We start from the raw sequence: 18,215 nt of genomic DNA, 5'->3' as shown, positions 1-18,215 counted from the left end.
TTCTGCAGGCGAGCTACTTTTCAATTGATCAAGTCGTGGGGATCTACCTCATTCATATATATAATTTATATTTACTTATTTATGAAATATATGTTTTTGTTAACAAGTTAAAGGTGTTTAATGATAATGCAAGCATGTTTAACACATATAGTTAATATTGTTAATACATTAAAGGTGTTTAATGATAATACAAGTATGTTTAATACATATAGTTAATATTGTTAACAAGTTAAAGGTGTTTAAAGATAATGCAAGCATGTTTAACACATATAGTTAATATTGTTAAGTTAAAGGTAGTTAAAAATAATACAAGCATGTTTAATACATATAGTTAATATTGTTAACAAGTTAAAGGTGTTTAAAGATAATACAAGCATGTTTAACACATATAGTTAATATTGTTAACAAGTTAAAGGTGGTTAAAAATAATACAAGTATGTTTAACACATATAGTTAATATTGTTAACAAGTTAAAGGTGTTTAAAGATAATGCAAGCATGTTTAACACATATAGTTAATATTGTTAACAAGTTAAAGGTGTTTAAAGATAATGCAAGCATGTTTAACACATATAGTTAATATTGTTAACAAGTTAAAGGTGTTTAAAGATAATGCAAGCATGTTTAACACATATAGTTAATATTGTTAACAAGTTAAAGGTGTTTAAAGATAATACAAGCATGTTTAACACAAATAGTTAATATTGTTAACTAGTTAAAGGTGGTTAAAGATAATACAAGCATGTTTAACACATATAGATTCCTTTCTTTCATGAAGACAAGAATGTAAGTTGGTGTATTACCTGATTCTGATGACTTGCATTGATAGGAATCAGACAGTAGTGATGATAACGTCCGCATTTTCGAATGGAGGAGAAAAAAAGTCCTCCTTTCTGTCCAATACCACATGAAAGTGGTTGGTTTTTGGCATCTTATTTGTCCAGCTTCCGTACTCCTTTGTATACACTTTACAAGAAATACATTGTCAGCAAACTCCGTAGCTTGCTAGCTTGTGCACGCCGGCTTTCTGAGACTCTTATTTTGGTAGCGCAGGCAGGATGAAGCAGAGCTTTTATTGTGCAACTGTGCAGTCGGTCTTTAGAGTTTTGACGACAGGTACGGCGCCAGAGTCTGTTGAAATAAAGTGTTTCTCGCCTTCCAGTCGGTAATTTTAATGAGCTGGCAGCAGCCGGCGTCATCTCAGAAGACCCTCGGGTGCCGTGAATGTCAATCAAGTGACGAAAGTGACGTCATAGTGAAGATTTATGATCGCTCATTTTTAGGACTATTTTTTTAATGCCTGGCTGGTGATCGACTGACACACCCTCCGAGATCGACCGGTAGATCGCGATCGACGTAATGAGCAACCCTGGGCTAGATGAATAAATGAACACTCAATCAGCAATCCTACATTCTTGTATGACAAGAGAATGGCTAGCAGAACAGAAGGCAGAGAAAACTACACCTTTTGATTTAGTATTTGCTACTTGAACTTTACACATCACAAAAAAGGTCAATTCGGATCGCTAACATTGTTAGCATAAATGAATGGGATTTAACATAGAGAAAATTAGCATCACGGCTAAGGGAGAAATATTTTCGGTTTATTATGAGACTGGTGGTGGTACATAAACCTAGCTAGCTAGAGATATTGGCCCCAAAATCATTTAACAAGTACAGGAACAGCTAGCTAGCTTGAGTGGAAGTCTGCTGGAGTAGTCTACAGTCATTAGGGATGTCCCGATCCAGGTTTTTGCACTTCCGATCCGATACCGATATTGTTTTTGCACTTCCGATCCGATACCGATACTGACCGATACTGACCGATACTGGCCTATCCGAGCATGTATTAAAGTTTAAAGTTATTTAGCCTACTTAGTTGTCAGAATCATGTTGAAAAGGGTTTTAGTACTCTTGATAACAACTAGCCAGCTGAATTAGGGGAGTTTGAATAATACACAATGGTTGGTTGGTAACAAGAAACTGACCTGTTTATTCAAAGATAAACACAAAATAGACAAAATTATACATGACAAACAGAAATGGCATCATTGAAACTAGGGCTGGGCGATATGGCCTTTTTTTAATATTGCGATATTATAAGGCCATATTGCGATACACCATATATATCTCGATATTTTGCCTTAGCCTTGAATGAACACTTGGTGCATATAATCACAGCAGTATGATGATTCTATGTGTTTTGATTGATTGATTGAGACTTTTATTAGTAGGTTGCACAGTGAAGTACATATTCCGTACAATTGACCACTAAATGGTAACACCCCAATAAGTTTTTCAACTTGTTTAAGTCGGGGTCCACTTAAATTGATTCATGATACAGATATATACTATCAGATATATACTATCATCATAATACAGTCATCACACAAGATAATCACATTGAATTATTTACATTATTTATAATCCAGGGTGTGGAGGGGGGCGCCGGATGTAAGTGTCAAAAAGACAGCCAAAAGAGTTTGATAGGAGAATAAATCTAAAGTTAAAATATAGGGTAGAAATGCACCCATTTGCAGGAAATGTAGTCTTGATTTTCAACATTTTCTTTCAAGGCTTGCATGTCTACATTAAAACATTCTTCTTCATACTGCATTAATATATGCTACTTTTAAACTTTCATGCAGAGAAGGAAATCACAACTAAATAGATCACTAATTTTGATCTGGAAATTTTTGCCCCAGCATTTTGATGGTGTGGACGTGTGGCACCGAACGGAGATAAGCGTCTCGACAGACGTCACAATATTTGAACAATGATGACGAAAACGGTTTTCTCTGTCGTGTCCGTGTGTCGAAAATTGTTATGCGCTTATTTTTTTATTTGATTTTGTGCGTGGCATAGATTTGCCGTGCGCAGAGGACGTTTGAGCAGGCGCGCACCTTAGCGGCTGCGCTAGCATCACAGCTAACGTTAGCCATGCTGCTACCTCTCTGCTCGGGGAGGACGTATACGTATGTGACAGTATGTGACGTATGACGTGACAGTATGTGACGTATGACGTGACAGTATGTGACGTGTGTAAGAAGGTGCGCTTGCTGTCTGTGAGAGGGAGACACAGGAAAGAGTGAGAAGAGCCTGTCGTGTAATGCCAGCAGCTAAAAGCAACTGCGTGAGATTCCACAGACCTGTGGATGTGTTGAAGGTGTGCTGGAAAATGCGGAACGTAAATTACGGAGCAGCAGAAAAGTGGAATGTATTATTTAAATCGGTGCGTTGGAAAACACGGACCAGAGTTTTTTTTTAAACTGGATCTGGATCGGCATTTTCCCATTCTTTGCCGATACGCATTTTTTTGGCAAATATCGGCGGCCGATCCGATCCAAAAATCGGATCGGGACATCCCTAACAGTCATACAGTAACAAGCAGTTACACCTCTATTACACTTAAATACCATAGATCAAATATATTTACCCCATCAACACTTACCTGACTGGATGAAGTCCTTGGGCTCAAATACTAGTGTGGCCTCAATAGCCCTGCTGTAGTGTGTAGCATGCTGGCAATTATCTGTGCGTGTGATGGAGGAATGCACAGTGAAGGGTTGAAATTCTACTGAATTTGCATTAAATCAGGTTGTTTTAGCTCATAATCATGCTGCAAGATCTAGCACAGACCTGGGCAGATTAAGGCCCGGAAGCCACATGCAGCCCGTTAAGCTTTTCAATCTGGCCCGCTGGACATTCCCAAATAATTTTTTTAGATTATTTAAGATGGAAAGTGTAGCTGCCATTATGATGTGCAGTGACCGTAAGTCTTCAACTATACTAAGTCTTTCAATGGTTGGAATCTGCGCTTTTGCATGATATACTAGTTACTATGGTCATCTAGTTAGTTACTATGGTCATCTAATTAGTTACTATGGTCATCTACGTCACAGCAGCTCAGATGAGGCACCAAGCAGTGTGGGCGGGAAGCGTTTCCACAGACGCGGAAGGAGCTTTTCACAACAAAGTCTCTAAAGCAGTGGTTCTTAACCTTGTTGGAGGTACCGAACCCCACCAGTTTCATATGCGCATTCACTGAACCCTTCTTTTTTTTCAAATTCAAGAAAGTTATTATGTTTTTGGTAACACTTTAGTATGGGGAACATATTTTAAGTAACAAAGACTTAATTTAGAGTTTTTTAGACACTAGGGGAACATAATCTAAGTAAGAAATACTTAATTTAGAGTTATTTGGTTAGGGTTTGGGTTAGGGTTAGAGCAGGGGTGCTCATTACGTCGATCGCGATCTACCAGTCGATCTCGGAGGGTGTGTCAGTCGATCACCAGCCAGGCATTAAAAAAATAGTCCTAAAAATGAGCGATCATAAATCTTCACTATGACGTCACTTTCGTCACTTGATTGCTGCCAGCTCATTAAAATTACCGACTGGAAGGCGAGAAACACTTTATTTCAACAGACTCTGGCGCCGTACCTGTCGTCAAAACTCCAAAGACCGACTGCACAGTTGCACAATAAAAGCTCTGCTTCATCCTGCCTGCGCTACCAAAATAAGAGTCTCAGAAAGCTGGCGTGCACAAGCTAGCAAGCTACGGAGTTTGCCGACAATGTATTTCTTGTAAAGTGTATACAAAGGAGTACGGAAGCTGGACAAATAAGATGCCAAAAACCAACCACTTTCATGTGGCATTGGACAGAAAGGAGGACTTTTTTTCTCCTCCATTCGAAAATGCGGACGTTATCAGCACCACTGTCTGATTCCTATCAATGCAAGTCATCAGAATCAGGTAATACACCAACTTATATTCTTGTCTTCATGAAAGAAAGGAATCTATATGTGTTAAACATGCTTGTATTATCTTTAACCACCTTTAACTTGTTAACAATATTAACTATATGTGTTAAACATGCTTGTATTATCTTTAACCACCTTTAAGTTGTTAACAATATTAACTATATGTGTTAAACATGCTTGTATTATCTTTAACCACCTTTAAGTTGTTAACAATATTAACTATTTGTGTTAAACGTGCTTGTATTATTTTTAACCACCTTTAACTTGTTAACAATATTAACTATATGTGTTAAACATGCTTGCATTACCTTTAACTTGTTAACAATATTAACTATATGTATTAAACATACTTGTATTATCATTAAACACCTTTAATGTATTAACAATATTAACTATATGTGTTAAACATGCTTGCATTATCATTAAACACCTTTAACTTGTTAACAAAAACATATATTTCATAAATAAGTAAATATAAATTATATATATGAATGAGGTATATCCCCACGACTTGATCAATTGAAAAGTAGCTCGCCTGCAGAAAAAGTGTGAGCACCCCTGGGTTAGAGGGTTAGGGTTATAATAAGGCCATACCGAATAAGGCATTAATAAGTACTTAATAATGACTAGTTAAGAGCCAATATGTTACTAATTTGCATGTTAATAAACAACTAATTCATGGTGAATATGTTCCCCATACTAAAGTGTTACCATGTTTTTTTTACTGGTGCACAAAATGAAGCGTGCATGAACATCACCTTGTTCAAAGAACAAAACCAACACAGTACATAAACTCACAACAAATTACACACCTGCAAATCAGTCTGACTTCCGTATCCGTAATATGTCGATAGGGAGAAGTTTTTATTTACATGAGTCGGGTATGTTTTGACCTCCGCCGAACCCCTGAGGCCGACTCACCGAACCCTTAGGGTTCCATCCAACCCAGGTTAAGAACCACTGTTCTAAAGCTTAGTGATATATCAGGTATATCAGATCGTAGGTGGATTTATTTTCTACCCTTTGCGTTCATATTTCACTGTTTGTTGCATTTTTGTTGCGTTTCACTTGATCGTAAAATATGTCGATCGAAAGGGGGTGTGACATTCATATTTTGTCAATATTCAGTGTTTTATCGTTCATAGAAAAATTTAAAATTCCATTATGTTTTTTAAGGCGGTCTGTCATAACATTTTTAGCATTCAATCAGACATTATTGTGAGGTTTTTTATTAGTGTTCCTAAAAACAGACACATTTTTCCTCTAAATGTGGCCCCCGAGTCAAAATAATTGCCCGGGCCTGGTCTAGCATGTTGCATTCAATGTTTATTCCCATTAATTCCCATGAAATGTTTCCAACTTTGAATATTCCCGGAATTTTGCAACCCTACTCCAGAAGTGTAAGAAAACAACAAGATATGACAACTGGTCAGCACAGTTATTATCAGCTCACTTTTAAATAAAAAATAATTATAAATGATAGGGGTGTAATGGTACACAACAATTTTGGGTTCGGTACGTACCTCGGTTTAGAGGTCACGGTCCGGTTCATTTTTGGTACAGTAAGAAAACAACAAAATATAAATTTTTGGTTATTTATTTACCAAATTTGCAAAATCTTCCACCAAAAATATTTTTCTTAGTGTAATATTTGATGTGACGTAATGGGAACCTTGGATAGGTCAATAATTCATAATAACATTGATTTTGATTCAATAATATGTTTTGAGCAATGACAGTTTGAAAAAAAACAAAAAAAAACAGCTTTGTTTTATTAGTCAACATTGCAACTTTTTCTAAATTACATTTAACCTGTAAGCTTTTTTATTTTACTTTTGCTATGTTTTTGTTTAATTTAATAGTATTTTTAGAATGTGCCGCGAGCCTTTAAAACATTAGCTGTGGGCCGCAAATGGCCTCCGGGGCACATTTTTGACACCCCTGCTATAGATAAAATTAAATGTGATAAATGTATGGATAAAAAGCAGAGCCTGGCGACGCATGCGCGTTTATCATAACTTTCTCTCTCTCTCTCTGTCTCTGCCCCTCCCTCACCAATGCTGCTTCACACCTTCACAATTAGTTTTGTTTTTAACCCCTTCTTAACCCTGAACGTACATTGAAAATACACGCAACCCTAACTCAAAATGCCGGACATTTGAGGCATTTAAGAAACTCCGCCCTGACAGCTCCGCAAAAGAGGACATGTCCGGTGAAAAGAGGACGTATGGTCGTTAGCTGCTAGCATGCCGTGTGTTGTGCCTCGGTGTGCATTGTTTACACAACGTGCGTTACGCTACTTACCGTATTTTCCGCACTATAAGCCGCCCCGGGTTATTAGCCGCACCTTCAATGAATGGCATATTTCAAAACTTTGTCCACCTATAAGCCGCCCCGGACTATAAGCCGCGCCTACGCTGCGCTAAAGGGAATGTCAAAAAAACAGTCAGATAGGTCAGTCAAACTTTAATAATATATTAAAAACCAGCGTTCTAACAACTCTGTCCCAAAATGTACGCAAATGTGCAATCACAAACATAGTAAAATTCAAAATAGTGCAGAGCAATAGCAACATAATGTTGCTCGAACGTTAATGTCACAACACACAAAATAAACATAGCGCTCACTTTCTGAAGTTATTCTTCATTCATAAATCCTTCGAATTCTTCGTCTTCGGTGTCCGAATTGAAAAGTTGGGCAAATGTGGGATCCAAAATGGCCGGTTCCGTCTCGTCGAAGTCATCGGAGTCAGTGTCGCTGTTGTCCAGCAGTTCTGTGAATCCTGCCTTCCGGAAAGCTCGGACCACAGTTGTGACCGAAATATCTGCCCAGGCATTTACGATCCACTGGCAGATGTTGGCGTATGTCGTCCGGCGCTGTCTGCCTGTCTTAGTGAAGGTGTGTTCGCCTTCGGTCATCCATTGTTCCCACGCCGTTCGCAGTCGTGATTTGAATGCCCTGTTGACACCAATATCCAGCGGCTGGAGGTCTTTTGTCAATCCACCCGGAATGACGGCGAGTATTGAATTAAGCGCGTAAGCGTGTCTCTTAATGTGATGTTATGAGCTAGCAAATATAACAACTACACTACCCAGCATGCAACGATAGTGACGAGCATGCGCGGTAGCCCTGAGAAGCGTTGTTGTATGCTGGCAGTTAGAATGTGGTTATGAGCACGCTGTGAGTAAACGTTGAGAACTCAGTTAACACGCCTCGTCTGCATTATTTATAATTAGACGGACAACACACTTAATAGGAGCCATTTTGGGGTCTTTACATAAACACACAAATGGAAATGAAACGTCACATATCCCAGCATGCACCGCGCGCTTCTTCGTCATCCACTGTTCCCACGCAGTTAGCAGTCTAGCTTCGAATGCCCTGTTGACACCAATATCTAGCGGCTGGAGGTCTTTTGTCAATCCACCCGGAATGACGGCGAGTATTGAATTAAGCGCGTAAGCGTGTCTCTTAATGTGATGTTATGAGCTAGCAAATATAACAACTACACTACCCAGCATGCAACGATAGTGACGAGCATGCGCGGTAGCCCTGAGAAGCGTTGTTGTATGCTGGCAGTTAGAATGTGGTTATGAGCACGCTGTGAGTAAACGTTGAGAACTCAGTTAACACGCCTCGTCTGCATTATTTATAATTAGACAGACAACACACTTAATAGGAGCCATTTTGGGGTCTTTACATAAACACACAAATGGAAATGAAACGTCACATATCCCAGCATGCACCGCGCGCTTCTTCGTCATCCACTGTTCCCACGCAGTTAGCAGTCTAGCTTCGAATGCCCTGTTGACACCAATATCCAGCGGCTGGAGGTCTTTTGTCAATCCACCCGGAATGACGGCGAGTATTGAATTAAGCGCGTAAGCGTGTCTCTTAATGTGTTGTTATGAGCTAGCAAATATAACAACTACACTACCCAGCATTCAACGATATTGACGAGCATGCGCGGTAGCCCTGAGAAGCGTTGTTGTATGCTGGGAGTTAGAATGTGGTTATGAGCACGCTGTGAGTAAACGTTGAGAACTCAGTTAACACGCCTCGTCTGCATTATTTATAATTAGACAGACAACACACTTAATAGGAGCCATTTTGGGGTCTTTACATAAACACACAAATGGAAATGAAACATCACATATCCCAGCATGCACCGCGCGCTTCTTCGTCATCCACTGTTCCCACGCAGTTAGCAGTCTAGCTTCGAATGCCCTGTTGACACCAATATCTAGCGGCTGGAGGTCTTTTGTCAATCCACCCGGAATGACGGCGAGTATTGAATTAAGCGCGTAAGCGTGTCTCTTAATGTGATGTTATGAGCTAGCAAATATAACAACTACACTACCCAGCATGCAACGATAGTGACGAGCATGCGCGGTAGCCCTGAGAAGCGTTGTTGTATGCTGGCAGTTAGAATGTGGTTATGAGCACGCTGTGAGTAAACGTTGAGAACTCAGTTAACACGCCTCGTCTGCATTATTTATAATTAGACAGACAACACACTTAATAGGAGCCATTTTGGGGTCTTTACATAAACACACAAATGGAAATGAAACGTCACATATCCCAGCATGCACCGCGCGCTTCTTCGTCATCCACTGTTCCCACGCAGTTAGCAGTCTAGCTTCGAATGCCCTGTTGACACCAATATCTAGCGGCCGGAGGTCTTTTGTCAATCCACCCGGAATGACGGCGAGTATTGAATTAAGCGCGTAAGCGTGTCTCTTAATGTGATGTTATGAGCTAGCAAATATAACAACTACACTACCCAGCATGCAACGATAGTGACGAGCATGCGCGGTAGCCCTGAGAAGCGTTGTTGTATGCTGGCAGTTAGAATGTGGTTATGAGCACGCTGTGAGTAAACGTTGAGAACTCAGTTAACACGCCTCGTCTGCATTATTTATAATTAGACAGACAACACACTTAATAGGAGCCATTTTGGGGTCTTTACATAAACACACAAATGGAAATGAAACGTCACATATCCCAGCATGCACCGCGCGCTTCTTCGTCATCCACTGTTCCCACGCAGTTAGCAGTCTAGCTTCGAATGCCCTGTTGACACCAATATCTAGCGGCTGGAGGTCTTTTGTCAATCCACCCGGAATGACGGCGAGTATTGAATTAAGCGCGTAAGCGTGTCTCTTAATGTGCTGTTATGAGCTAGCAAATATATCAACTACACTACCCAGCATGCAACGATAGTGACGAGCATGCGCGGTAGCCCTGAGAAGCGTTGTTGTATGCTGGCAGTTAGAATGTGGTTATGAGCACGCTGTGAGTAAACGTTGAGAACTCAGTTAACATGCCTCGTCTGCATTATTTATAATTAGACAGACAACACACTTAATAGGAGCCATTTTGGGGTCTTTACATAAACACACAAATGGAAATGAAACGTCACATATCCCAGCATGCACCGCGCGCTTCTTCGTCATCCACTGTTCCCACGCAGTTAGCAGTCTAGCTTCGAATGCCCTGTTGACACCAATATCTAGCGGCTGGAGGTCTTTTGTCAATCCACCCGGAATGACGGCGAGTATTGAATTAAGCGCGTAAGCGTGTCTCTTAATGTGATGTTATGAGCTAGCAAATATAACAACTACACTACCCAGCATGCAACGATAGTGACGAGCATGCGCGGTAGCCCTGAGAAGCGTTGTTGTATGCTGGCAGTTAGAATGTGGTTATGAGCACGCTGTGAGTAAACGTTGAGAACTCAGTTAACACGCCTCGTCTGCATTATTTATGATTAGACAGACAACACACTTAATAGGAGCCATTTTGGGGTCTTTACATAAACACACAAATGGAAATGAAACGTCACATATCCCAGCATGCACCGCGCGCTTCTTCGTCATCCACTGTTCCCACGCAGTTAGCAGTCTAGCTTCGAATGCCCTGTTGACACCAATATCTAGCGGCCGGAGGTCTTTTGTCAATCCACCCGGAATGACGGCGAGTATTGAATTAAGCGCGTAAGCGTGTCTCTTAATGTGTTGTTATGAGCTAGCAAATATAACAACTACACTACCCAGCATGCAACGATAGTGACGAGCATGCGCGGTAGCCCTGAGAAGCGTTGTTGTATGCTGGCAGTTAGAATGTGGTTATGAGCACGCTGTGAGTAAACGTTGAGAACTCAGTTAACACGCCTCGTCTGCATTATTTATAATTAGACAGACAACACACTTAATAGGAGCCATTTTGGGGTCTTTACATAAACACACAAATGGAAATGAAACGTCACATATCCCAGCATGCACCGCGCGCTTCTTCTTCTTCCGGGGGCGGGTGGTTGCTTACAGTACAAGAAGAAGCGCTTCCTGTTCCATGGGGGCGGGTGCTTACCTTGGCGGTTGCTTGCGTAGAAGAAGAAGCGCTTCCTGCTCTACCGGGAAAAAAGATGGCGGCTGTTTACCGAAGTTGCGAGAACGAAACTTTATGAAAATGAATCTTAATATTTATCCATATATAAAGCGCACCGGGTTAAAAGCCGCACTGTCAGCTTTTGAGTAAATTTGTGGTTTTTAGGTGCGGCTAATGGTGCGGAAAATACGGTAGTTTTGTTTTTAACCCCTTCTTAACCCTGAACGTACATTGAAAATACACGCAACCCTAACTCAAAATGCCGGACATTTGAGGCATTTAAGAAACTCCGCCCTGACAGCTCCGCAAAAGAGGACATGTCCGGTGAAAAGAGGACGTATGGTCAGTCTATCCTAGCCTGTTAGCTGCTAGCATGCCGTGTGTTGTGCCTCGGTGTGCATTGTTTACACAACGTGCGTTACGCTACTTAATATGTCCGTGTGGAAACTCGTTCGGTACACCTCCGAACCGAACCGGAACCCCCGTACCGAAACGGTTCAATACAAATACACGTACCGTTACACCCCTAATAAATGAACACAAACAAACATACCAAGATTTGGTACCGTCTCCCAGGTACTGTATCGGTTAAAATATGAAAGGCACCCATCCCTAATGTGACGATGTTTCCCAGTAACTTCATGAAGTTGATCACCTTTTCCCCCCATTTTCCTAGCCCCCACCCCCTGGACACCCCCCCAACGCGGCCCAGCTGGCGGCCATGCAGGGCGCCAACGTGGTCATGTCGCAGCGAAAGAGCAACTTCTTCCTGGGCGGCTCCGGCGGAGGTTACACCATCTGGTAACGGCAGCTGATCCCTCACGCCTACAACCGCGTAACTCCCCCCCCCCTCTCACCTCCCGTCAATCACACTCCCCCCCCCCTCCCCTCCCGTTAGGCTGCTTGGCCACAATACTGACATCACCTAATGGAATGTAATGTTTTCAAGCCCTTGTAAAAGGTACAGTACTCCACTTGTGACCTAGCGATCAAATGACGAGCGGCAGTATTTAACGTCGTCGAGTCCGTTCCATCGCCCCCCCTCCCCACCCTCCATTGCTGTGCTTTTTATTTAAGGCCATTCCGGGTCGACGAGAAGCCGCGCTATGGTACTAACAGATTCGTAGGTTAGCGATGTAGCTAGGTTTGTGTTTTTAGTGGTGCCAGGCAGATCACCGTGCGATCTTATTCAAATCCGGTCAGGAGACTAAAACATCAGATATCAACCGATAAAAGATCCTGTAGGTTAATCAATAAAAAAAAAGGGTCTCTTATAAAGTCCAGAGCAGGAGTGTCCAAACCTTTTCCAGCGAGGGCCGCACACAATACAATGAAAGCTGCAGGGTCCACGTTGATACATTTAAAGATGCTAAAATCAGTCCGATACAGGTCTAAAAATGATAAGTGACAACGCAAGTGTGATGCAATATCTCATAATAATGAATGAATCTGATATTTCCATATGTAGATGGTTAAAAAAAAAAAATCTTTGGACATCCCTGGCCTAGAGACTTGCATCTCCAACATTGGACCCACATTAGTGTAGATAGCTCAGCTGCTTCATGGTGAAAGTAAAGCGCATCACCAAGTTTGAAGGGGAAAAAAAAAAGACAAAAAAAAAAAAAATCACCACTTTTTTTTTTTTGTGTAGCTAATCTGAATATATGTGTAGTAGTTCCATGTAAGTACGAGTATGACTATCACAGAAATCCTCTAGAAAAAACATGCATCTTGGATGCTTTTAGATAGATTGAACTCGTCTAAATTACATCATTTAAATTCGGGAAAGAAAAGAAAACCTAATAAATTGGAGAAAAAAAAAAGATATACGACTTCAACGCACTTGCAGCCAAAGTGGTTTACTGTACCTTGTTGGGCATCTTGTAGTTTTAACAAATAGTCAAAAGTGCCAAAGAGCACGTTTAATGAAATCAAACTTTAAAAAGTTAAGATTTAGTCAATCCAAATATTGAGTCGAGTGGAAAGGGGCTGGTTGGTGTAACATTTTACAGCTTTTCTTTTCTTTCTGCCCCCCCCCGCTGTCGGATACCCAGAGTTTATACACTACGTCTGTTACTCGCTGTGTCGCATCCTCGCGTGCTTGAAGAAGAAGAGAAAAAAAAAGCCCACTTTTTTTCCACATTTTTGCAAAAGTTATCTGGTTTATTTTCCACTTTTATTAGGCTTGTTGATTTTTTTTTTTTTAGTTTGGTTGTGATGCTTTGCATTAGAAAAGCTAACATATCAATTCATAAACGGATTGTTAGTGATTTTTAAAAACAAACACATGTTAGTTTGTGACGTTTTTGCACCTTTTGTATTAATTTAATTAAAGCTGAGATGCACTACTAAGCTAATTCTATACCGTTGGTTTCTTTTTAATGAGGGTGGTTGTTTAGTACATCTTGTTTTCTACTTAAAAAAAAAAGGAAGCTGTGAACTAGTTTGCTCAAGTCTGTGCGCTGATTTAACGTTCAGATGACTAACTACTGACGTTTGTGAACGTTTACTGATAAAACTGACAATGTTAACCTACGTGTCCATCATACATACCTCGAAACTTTTAGATCAGATCACAAGAAAGTTATGGAAACAATGTCGCTGAGCGGGAACGGAAAGTCCCAGAAGTGTGACCAAGCATCCCCGTGCTGTGATTGGTTCCGACGCGTCACGTCATCGGGCTTATCCAATCAGCATGCTGCATTTGCGCTCCTTCAAAATGCTACATTTTTTTAGCGGACCGTTTTTTTTAAGGAAGCCCAATTTATGTTGCGGGAACAATTGTTTGAGTTTTATACCATTCAGCCAACAAAATATTATAAAGTGAAAAATAGGTTGTTTTACTTACTTTAACAACGACATGGCAAAATCCCGGAAGGGTGACGAAGCATCCCCGTGCTGTGATTGGTTCCATCGCGACACGTCATTGGGCTTATCCAATCAGCATGCTGCATTTGCGCTCTTTCAAAATGCTACATATTTCTGAGCGGACCGTTTTTTTTCAGGAAGCCCAATTTATGTTGCGGGAACATTTGTTTGAGTTTTGTATCATTCTGCCAACAAAATATTATTGTAAAGTGAAACAACAGGTCGTTTTAATTACTTTAACAACGACATGGCAAAATCCCGGAAGTGTGACGAAGCGACCGGCATCCCTGTGCTGTGATTGGTTCCGACGCTTAACGTCATCGGGTTTATCCAATCAGCATGCTGCATTTGCGCTCCTTCAAAATGCTACATATTTTTTTGCGGACCCTTTTTTTAAGGAAGCCCAATTTATGTTGCGGGAACATTTGTTTGAGTTTTGTATCATTCAGCCAACATAATGGTATTGTAAAGTGCAAAAACAGGTCGTTTTAATTACTTTAACAACGACATGGCAAAATCTCGGAAGTATGACCAGGCATCCCCGTGCTGTGATTGGTTCCATCGCGTCACGTCACCGGGGTTATCCAATCAGCATGCTGCATTTGCGCACCTTCAAAATACATATTTTTTTAGCGGACCGTTTTTTTTAAGGAAGACCACTTTATGTTGCGGGAACAATTGTTTGAGTTTTGTATCATTCAGCCAACAAAATATTGTAAAGTGAAAAAACAGGTCGTTTTAATTACTTTAACAACTCGGAAGTATGACCAAGCATCCCCGTGCTGTGATTGGTTCCATCGCGTCACGTCACCGGGGTTATCCAATCAGCATGCTGCATTTGCGCTCCTTCAAAATACATATTTTTTTAGTGGACCGTTTTTTTTTAAGGAAGCCCACTTTATGTTGCGGGAAAAATTGTTTTGAGTTTTGTACCATTCAGCCAACAAAATATTAATATAAAGTGAAAAATAGGTTGCTTTACTTAACCTTAATAACATGGCAAAATCCCGGAAGTGTGACCAAGTTAGCGGCGAGGATTGGTCCAAACGGAACACGTGACTGGTTTTGGCCAATCCGCACGCTCATGTAAAAACTGCTGCTTTGAGAGTACACTAGTGTTAATTAAAAAGCTGAAAATGAAGATAAAACAACAAAGGCCGTTTTCTTGTTCCTCCTCTCGATACAGCAAAGAGTGAATACTACAAACTCTGCAACACTTTCCTTACATATTCATTCAAGTTGCATCATGTCATTTTTTTTTTTTTTTATGCATTTTATTTTACAGGTAAGCCACGGCTGAGGTCTGTGGTTGTTTTTGTTTCCAATCCATCCGCGTGGTGACTGGGTATCCGACTAACTTCATTCACTTTTTGGCCGCTGTGGCCACCGGGGGAGAAAAAAAACATGGCGACTAATGTTAATGATGCAGTTGCCGTGGAAACCGTGCTGCTATTCAGGCGACGTTCCTGAGAAAATAAGGAAAAAAACGGGGCTACAGCGTCCAAAACTTGACCCATCCTGTTTATTATTTCCCCATCAATTTATTGTGTGTGACAACGGTGCCAGCAATATGAAGTACTTCCTGTATGAGTGCCGCATTTAAGACGCCAACCACAGCCCGGACGAGACTCTCTCCGTCGAAGGATTACGGACATTTCATTGTTCAGGGATTCTATTTCCGATGTTTGTAGAAAAAAATGTCGAGATGCAGCGCTGAAAGCGACGGACTTGTTCTGCACACGTTCTTGTCTTTTAAGAAGACTAAAGGGTGTCAACAACGAGTCCTGCGGGGGACGTCGAGAACTAAGGTGCACTTAACTTTTTTTATACTAAACTTAAGATTTCAACAAAAAAAAAGTAAGTTTAGAATAAGGGTTATTTTGGACATTTGAGACATTTGTTGTTTAAATTTATCCACGTATGTAATGTATTAAAATGGGGCATACCGCTAAATAAAGGACATTTGGGTTCTTTTGTAACGTGATGAGAGCATGAATGTCTTTTTTTCCTTCTTTTATTGACATTTGAACTAGAAATGCATGGTGGTAGACAACCACAGAGTACCCCCACCGGGCATCCTCCGATTGATTATCGTACGACTGTATATCATCGCTGTCATTTGAGAAACATGTATCGCCAAAATTGTGTGGTTTAAAAGTTTTTAATCCGGAAAGTGGCTGATTTTATTTAATGTTTTCTTAAAGAAACAAAAATGACAAAATTTGCAGGAAAAAAAAAGAAAAAAAAGTCTTGTTTGGATACAATTCAATTGGCTCGGGATGTCGTTGAACAGACCACGCCCACAAGCGGGCGGTCAGGGGTGTCCAAAGTGCGGCCTGGCGGACAACATGGATGGAAGGTTTGGACACCCCTGTAGCTCGTCAACAGGAAACCTCTGGAAGTATTTGCATTTTTTTTAAATGCTCAATGAATTGATACATATACGTATATACATAAACATATATACATATACATACATACATATATATATATACATATATACATATGTATTATACATATATACACATATATACATACATATATATACACACATATATATATTTATATACACATACATATATATACACATATATATACATCAAAATACTATATGAATAGCTGTATTCATATATATATATACATACATATATATATATATATATATATATACATGCATATATACATACATATACAGTGGGGCAAAAAAGTATTTAGTCAGCCACCGATTGTGCAAGTTCTCCCACTTAAAATGATGACAGAGGTCTGTAATTTTCATCATAGGTACACTTCAACTGTGAGAGACAGAATGTGGAAAAAAAATCCAGGAAATCACATTGTAGGAATTTTAAAGAATTTATTTGTAAATTATGGTGGAAAATAAGTATTTGGTCACTTCAAACAAAGAAGATCTCTGGCTCTCACAGACCTGTAACTTCTTCTTTAAGAAGCTCTTCTGTCCTCCACTCGTTACCTGTATTAATGGCACCTGTTTGAACTGGTTATCTGTATAAAAGACACCTGTCCACAGCCTCAAACAGTCAGACTCCAAACTCCACTATGGGCAAGACCAAAGAGCTGTCGAAGGACACCAGGAAAAGAATTGTAGACCTGCACCAGACTGTGAAGAGTGAATCTACAATAGGCAAGCAGCTTGGTGTGAAAAAATCAACTGTGGGAGCAATTATCAGAAAATGGAAGACATACAAGACCACTGATAATCTCCCTCGATCTGGGGCTCCACGCAAGATCTCATCCCGTGGGGTCAAAATGATCATGAGAAAGGTGAGCAAAAATCCCAGAACCACACGGGGGGACCTGGTGAATGACCTGCAGAGAGCTGGGACCAAAGTAACAAAGGTTACCATCAGTAACACACTACGCCGACAGGGAATCAAATCCTGCAGTGTCAGACGTGTCCCCCTGCTTGAGCCAGTGCATGTCCAGGCCCGTCTGAAGTTTGCCAGAGAGCACATGGATGATACAGCAGAGGATTGGGAGAATGTCATGTGGTCAGATGAAACCAAAATAGAACTTTTTGATATAAACTCAACTCGTCGCGTTTGGAGGAAGAAGAATACTGAGTTGCATCCCAAGAACACCATACCTACTGTGAAGCATGGGGGTGGAAACATCATGCTTTGGGGCTGTTTTTCTGCTAAGGGGACAGGCCGACTGATCCGTGTTAAGGAAAGAATGAATGGGGCCATGTATCGTGAGATTTTGAGCCAAAACCTCCTTCCATCAGTGAGAGCTTTGAAGATGAAACGTGACTGGGTCTTCCAGCATGACAATGATCCCAAACACACCGGAGTGGCTTCGTAAGAAGCATTTGAAAGTCCTGGAGTGGCCTAGCCAGTCTCCAGACCTCAACCCCATAGAAAATCTGTGGAGGGAGTTGAAAGTCCGTGTTGCCCGGCGACAGCCCCAAAACATCACTGCTCTCGAGAAGATCTGCATGGAGGAATGGGCCAAAATACCAGCTACTGTGTGTGCAAACCTGGTAAAGACCTATAGTAATCGTTTGACCTCTGTTATTGCCAACAAAGGTTATATTACAAAGTATTGAGTTGAATTTTTGTTATTGACCAAATACTTATTTTCCACCATAATTTACATATAAATTCTTTAAAATTCCTACAATGTGAATTCCTGGATTTTTTTCTCACATTCTGTCTCTGAGTTGAAGTGTACCTATGAT

At 40.6% G+C, this 18,215-nt stretch overlaps 1 protein-coding gene across 1 annotated transcript in view; it reads left to right on the top strand.

Annotated features, from left to right (window-relative positions):
• The window catches only part of dazap2 (DAZ associated protein 2), a 45,290-nt gene extending 29,289 nt beyond the window's left edge, over nucleotides 1-16,001 (top strand). Inside the window, exon 4 of the mRNA XM_061925589.1 lies at nucleotides 11,826-16,001. Within this exon, the coding sequence (XP_061781573.1) occupies nucleotides 11,826-11,954 (129 nt within the window). The 3' untranslated portion in view covers nucleotides 11,955-16,001. The remainder of the gene's footprint in view (nucleotides 1-11,825) is intronic.
• The last annotated feature ends 2,214 nt before the right edge of the window (nucleotides 16,002-18,215 follow it).

Source organism: Nerophis lumbriciformis, linkage group LG01, assembly GCF_033978685.3.
Source record: "Nerophis lumbriciformis linkage group LG01, RoL_Nlum_v2.1, whole genome shotgun sequence".
Lineage (NCBI taxonomy): Eukaryota > Metazoa > Chordata > Actinopteri > Syngnathiformes > Syngnathidae > Nerophis > Nerophis lumbriciformis.
This window is presented reverse-complemented; position numbering and strand designations above follow the sequence as displayed.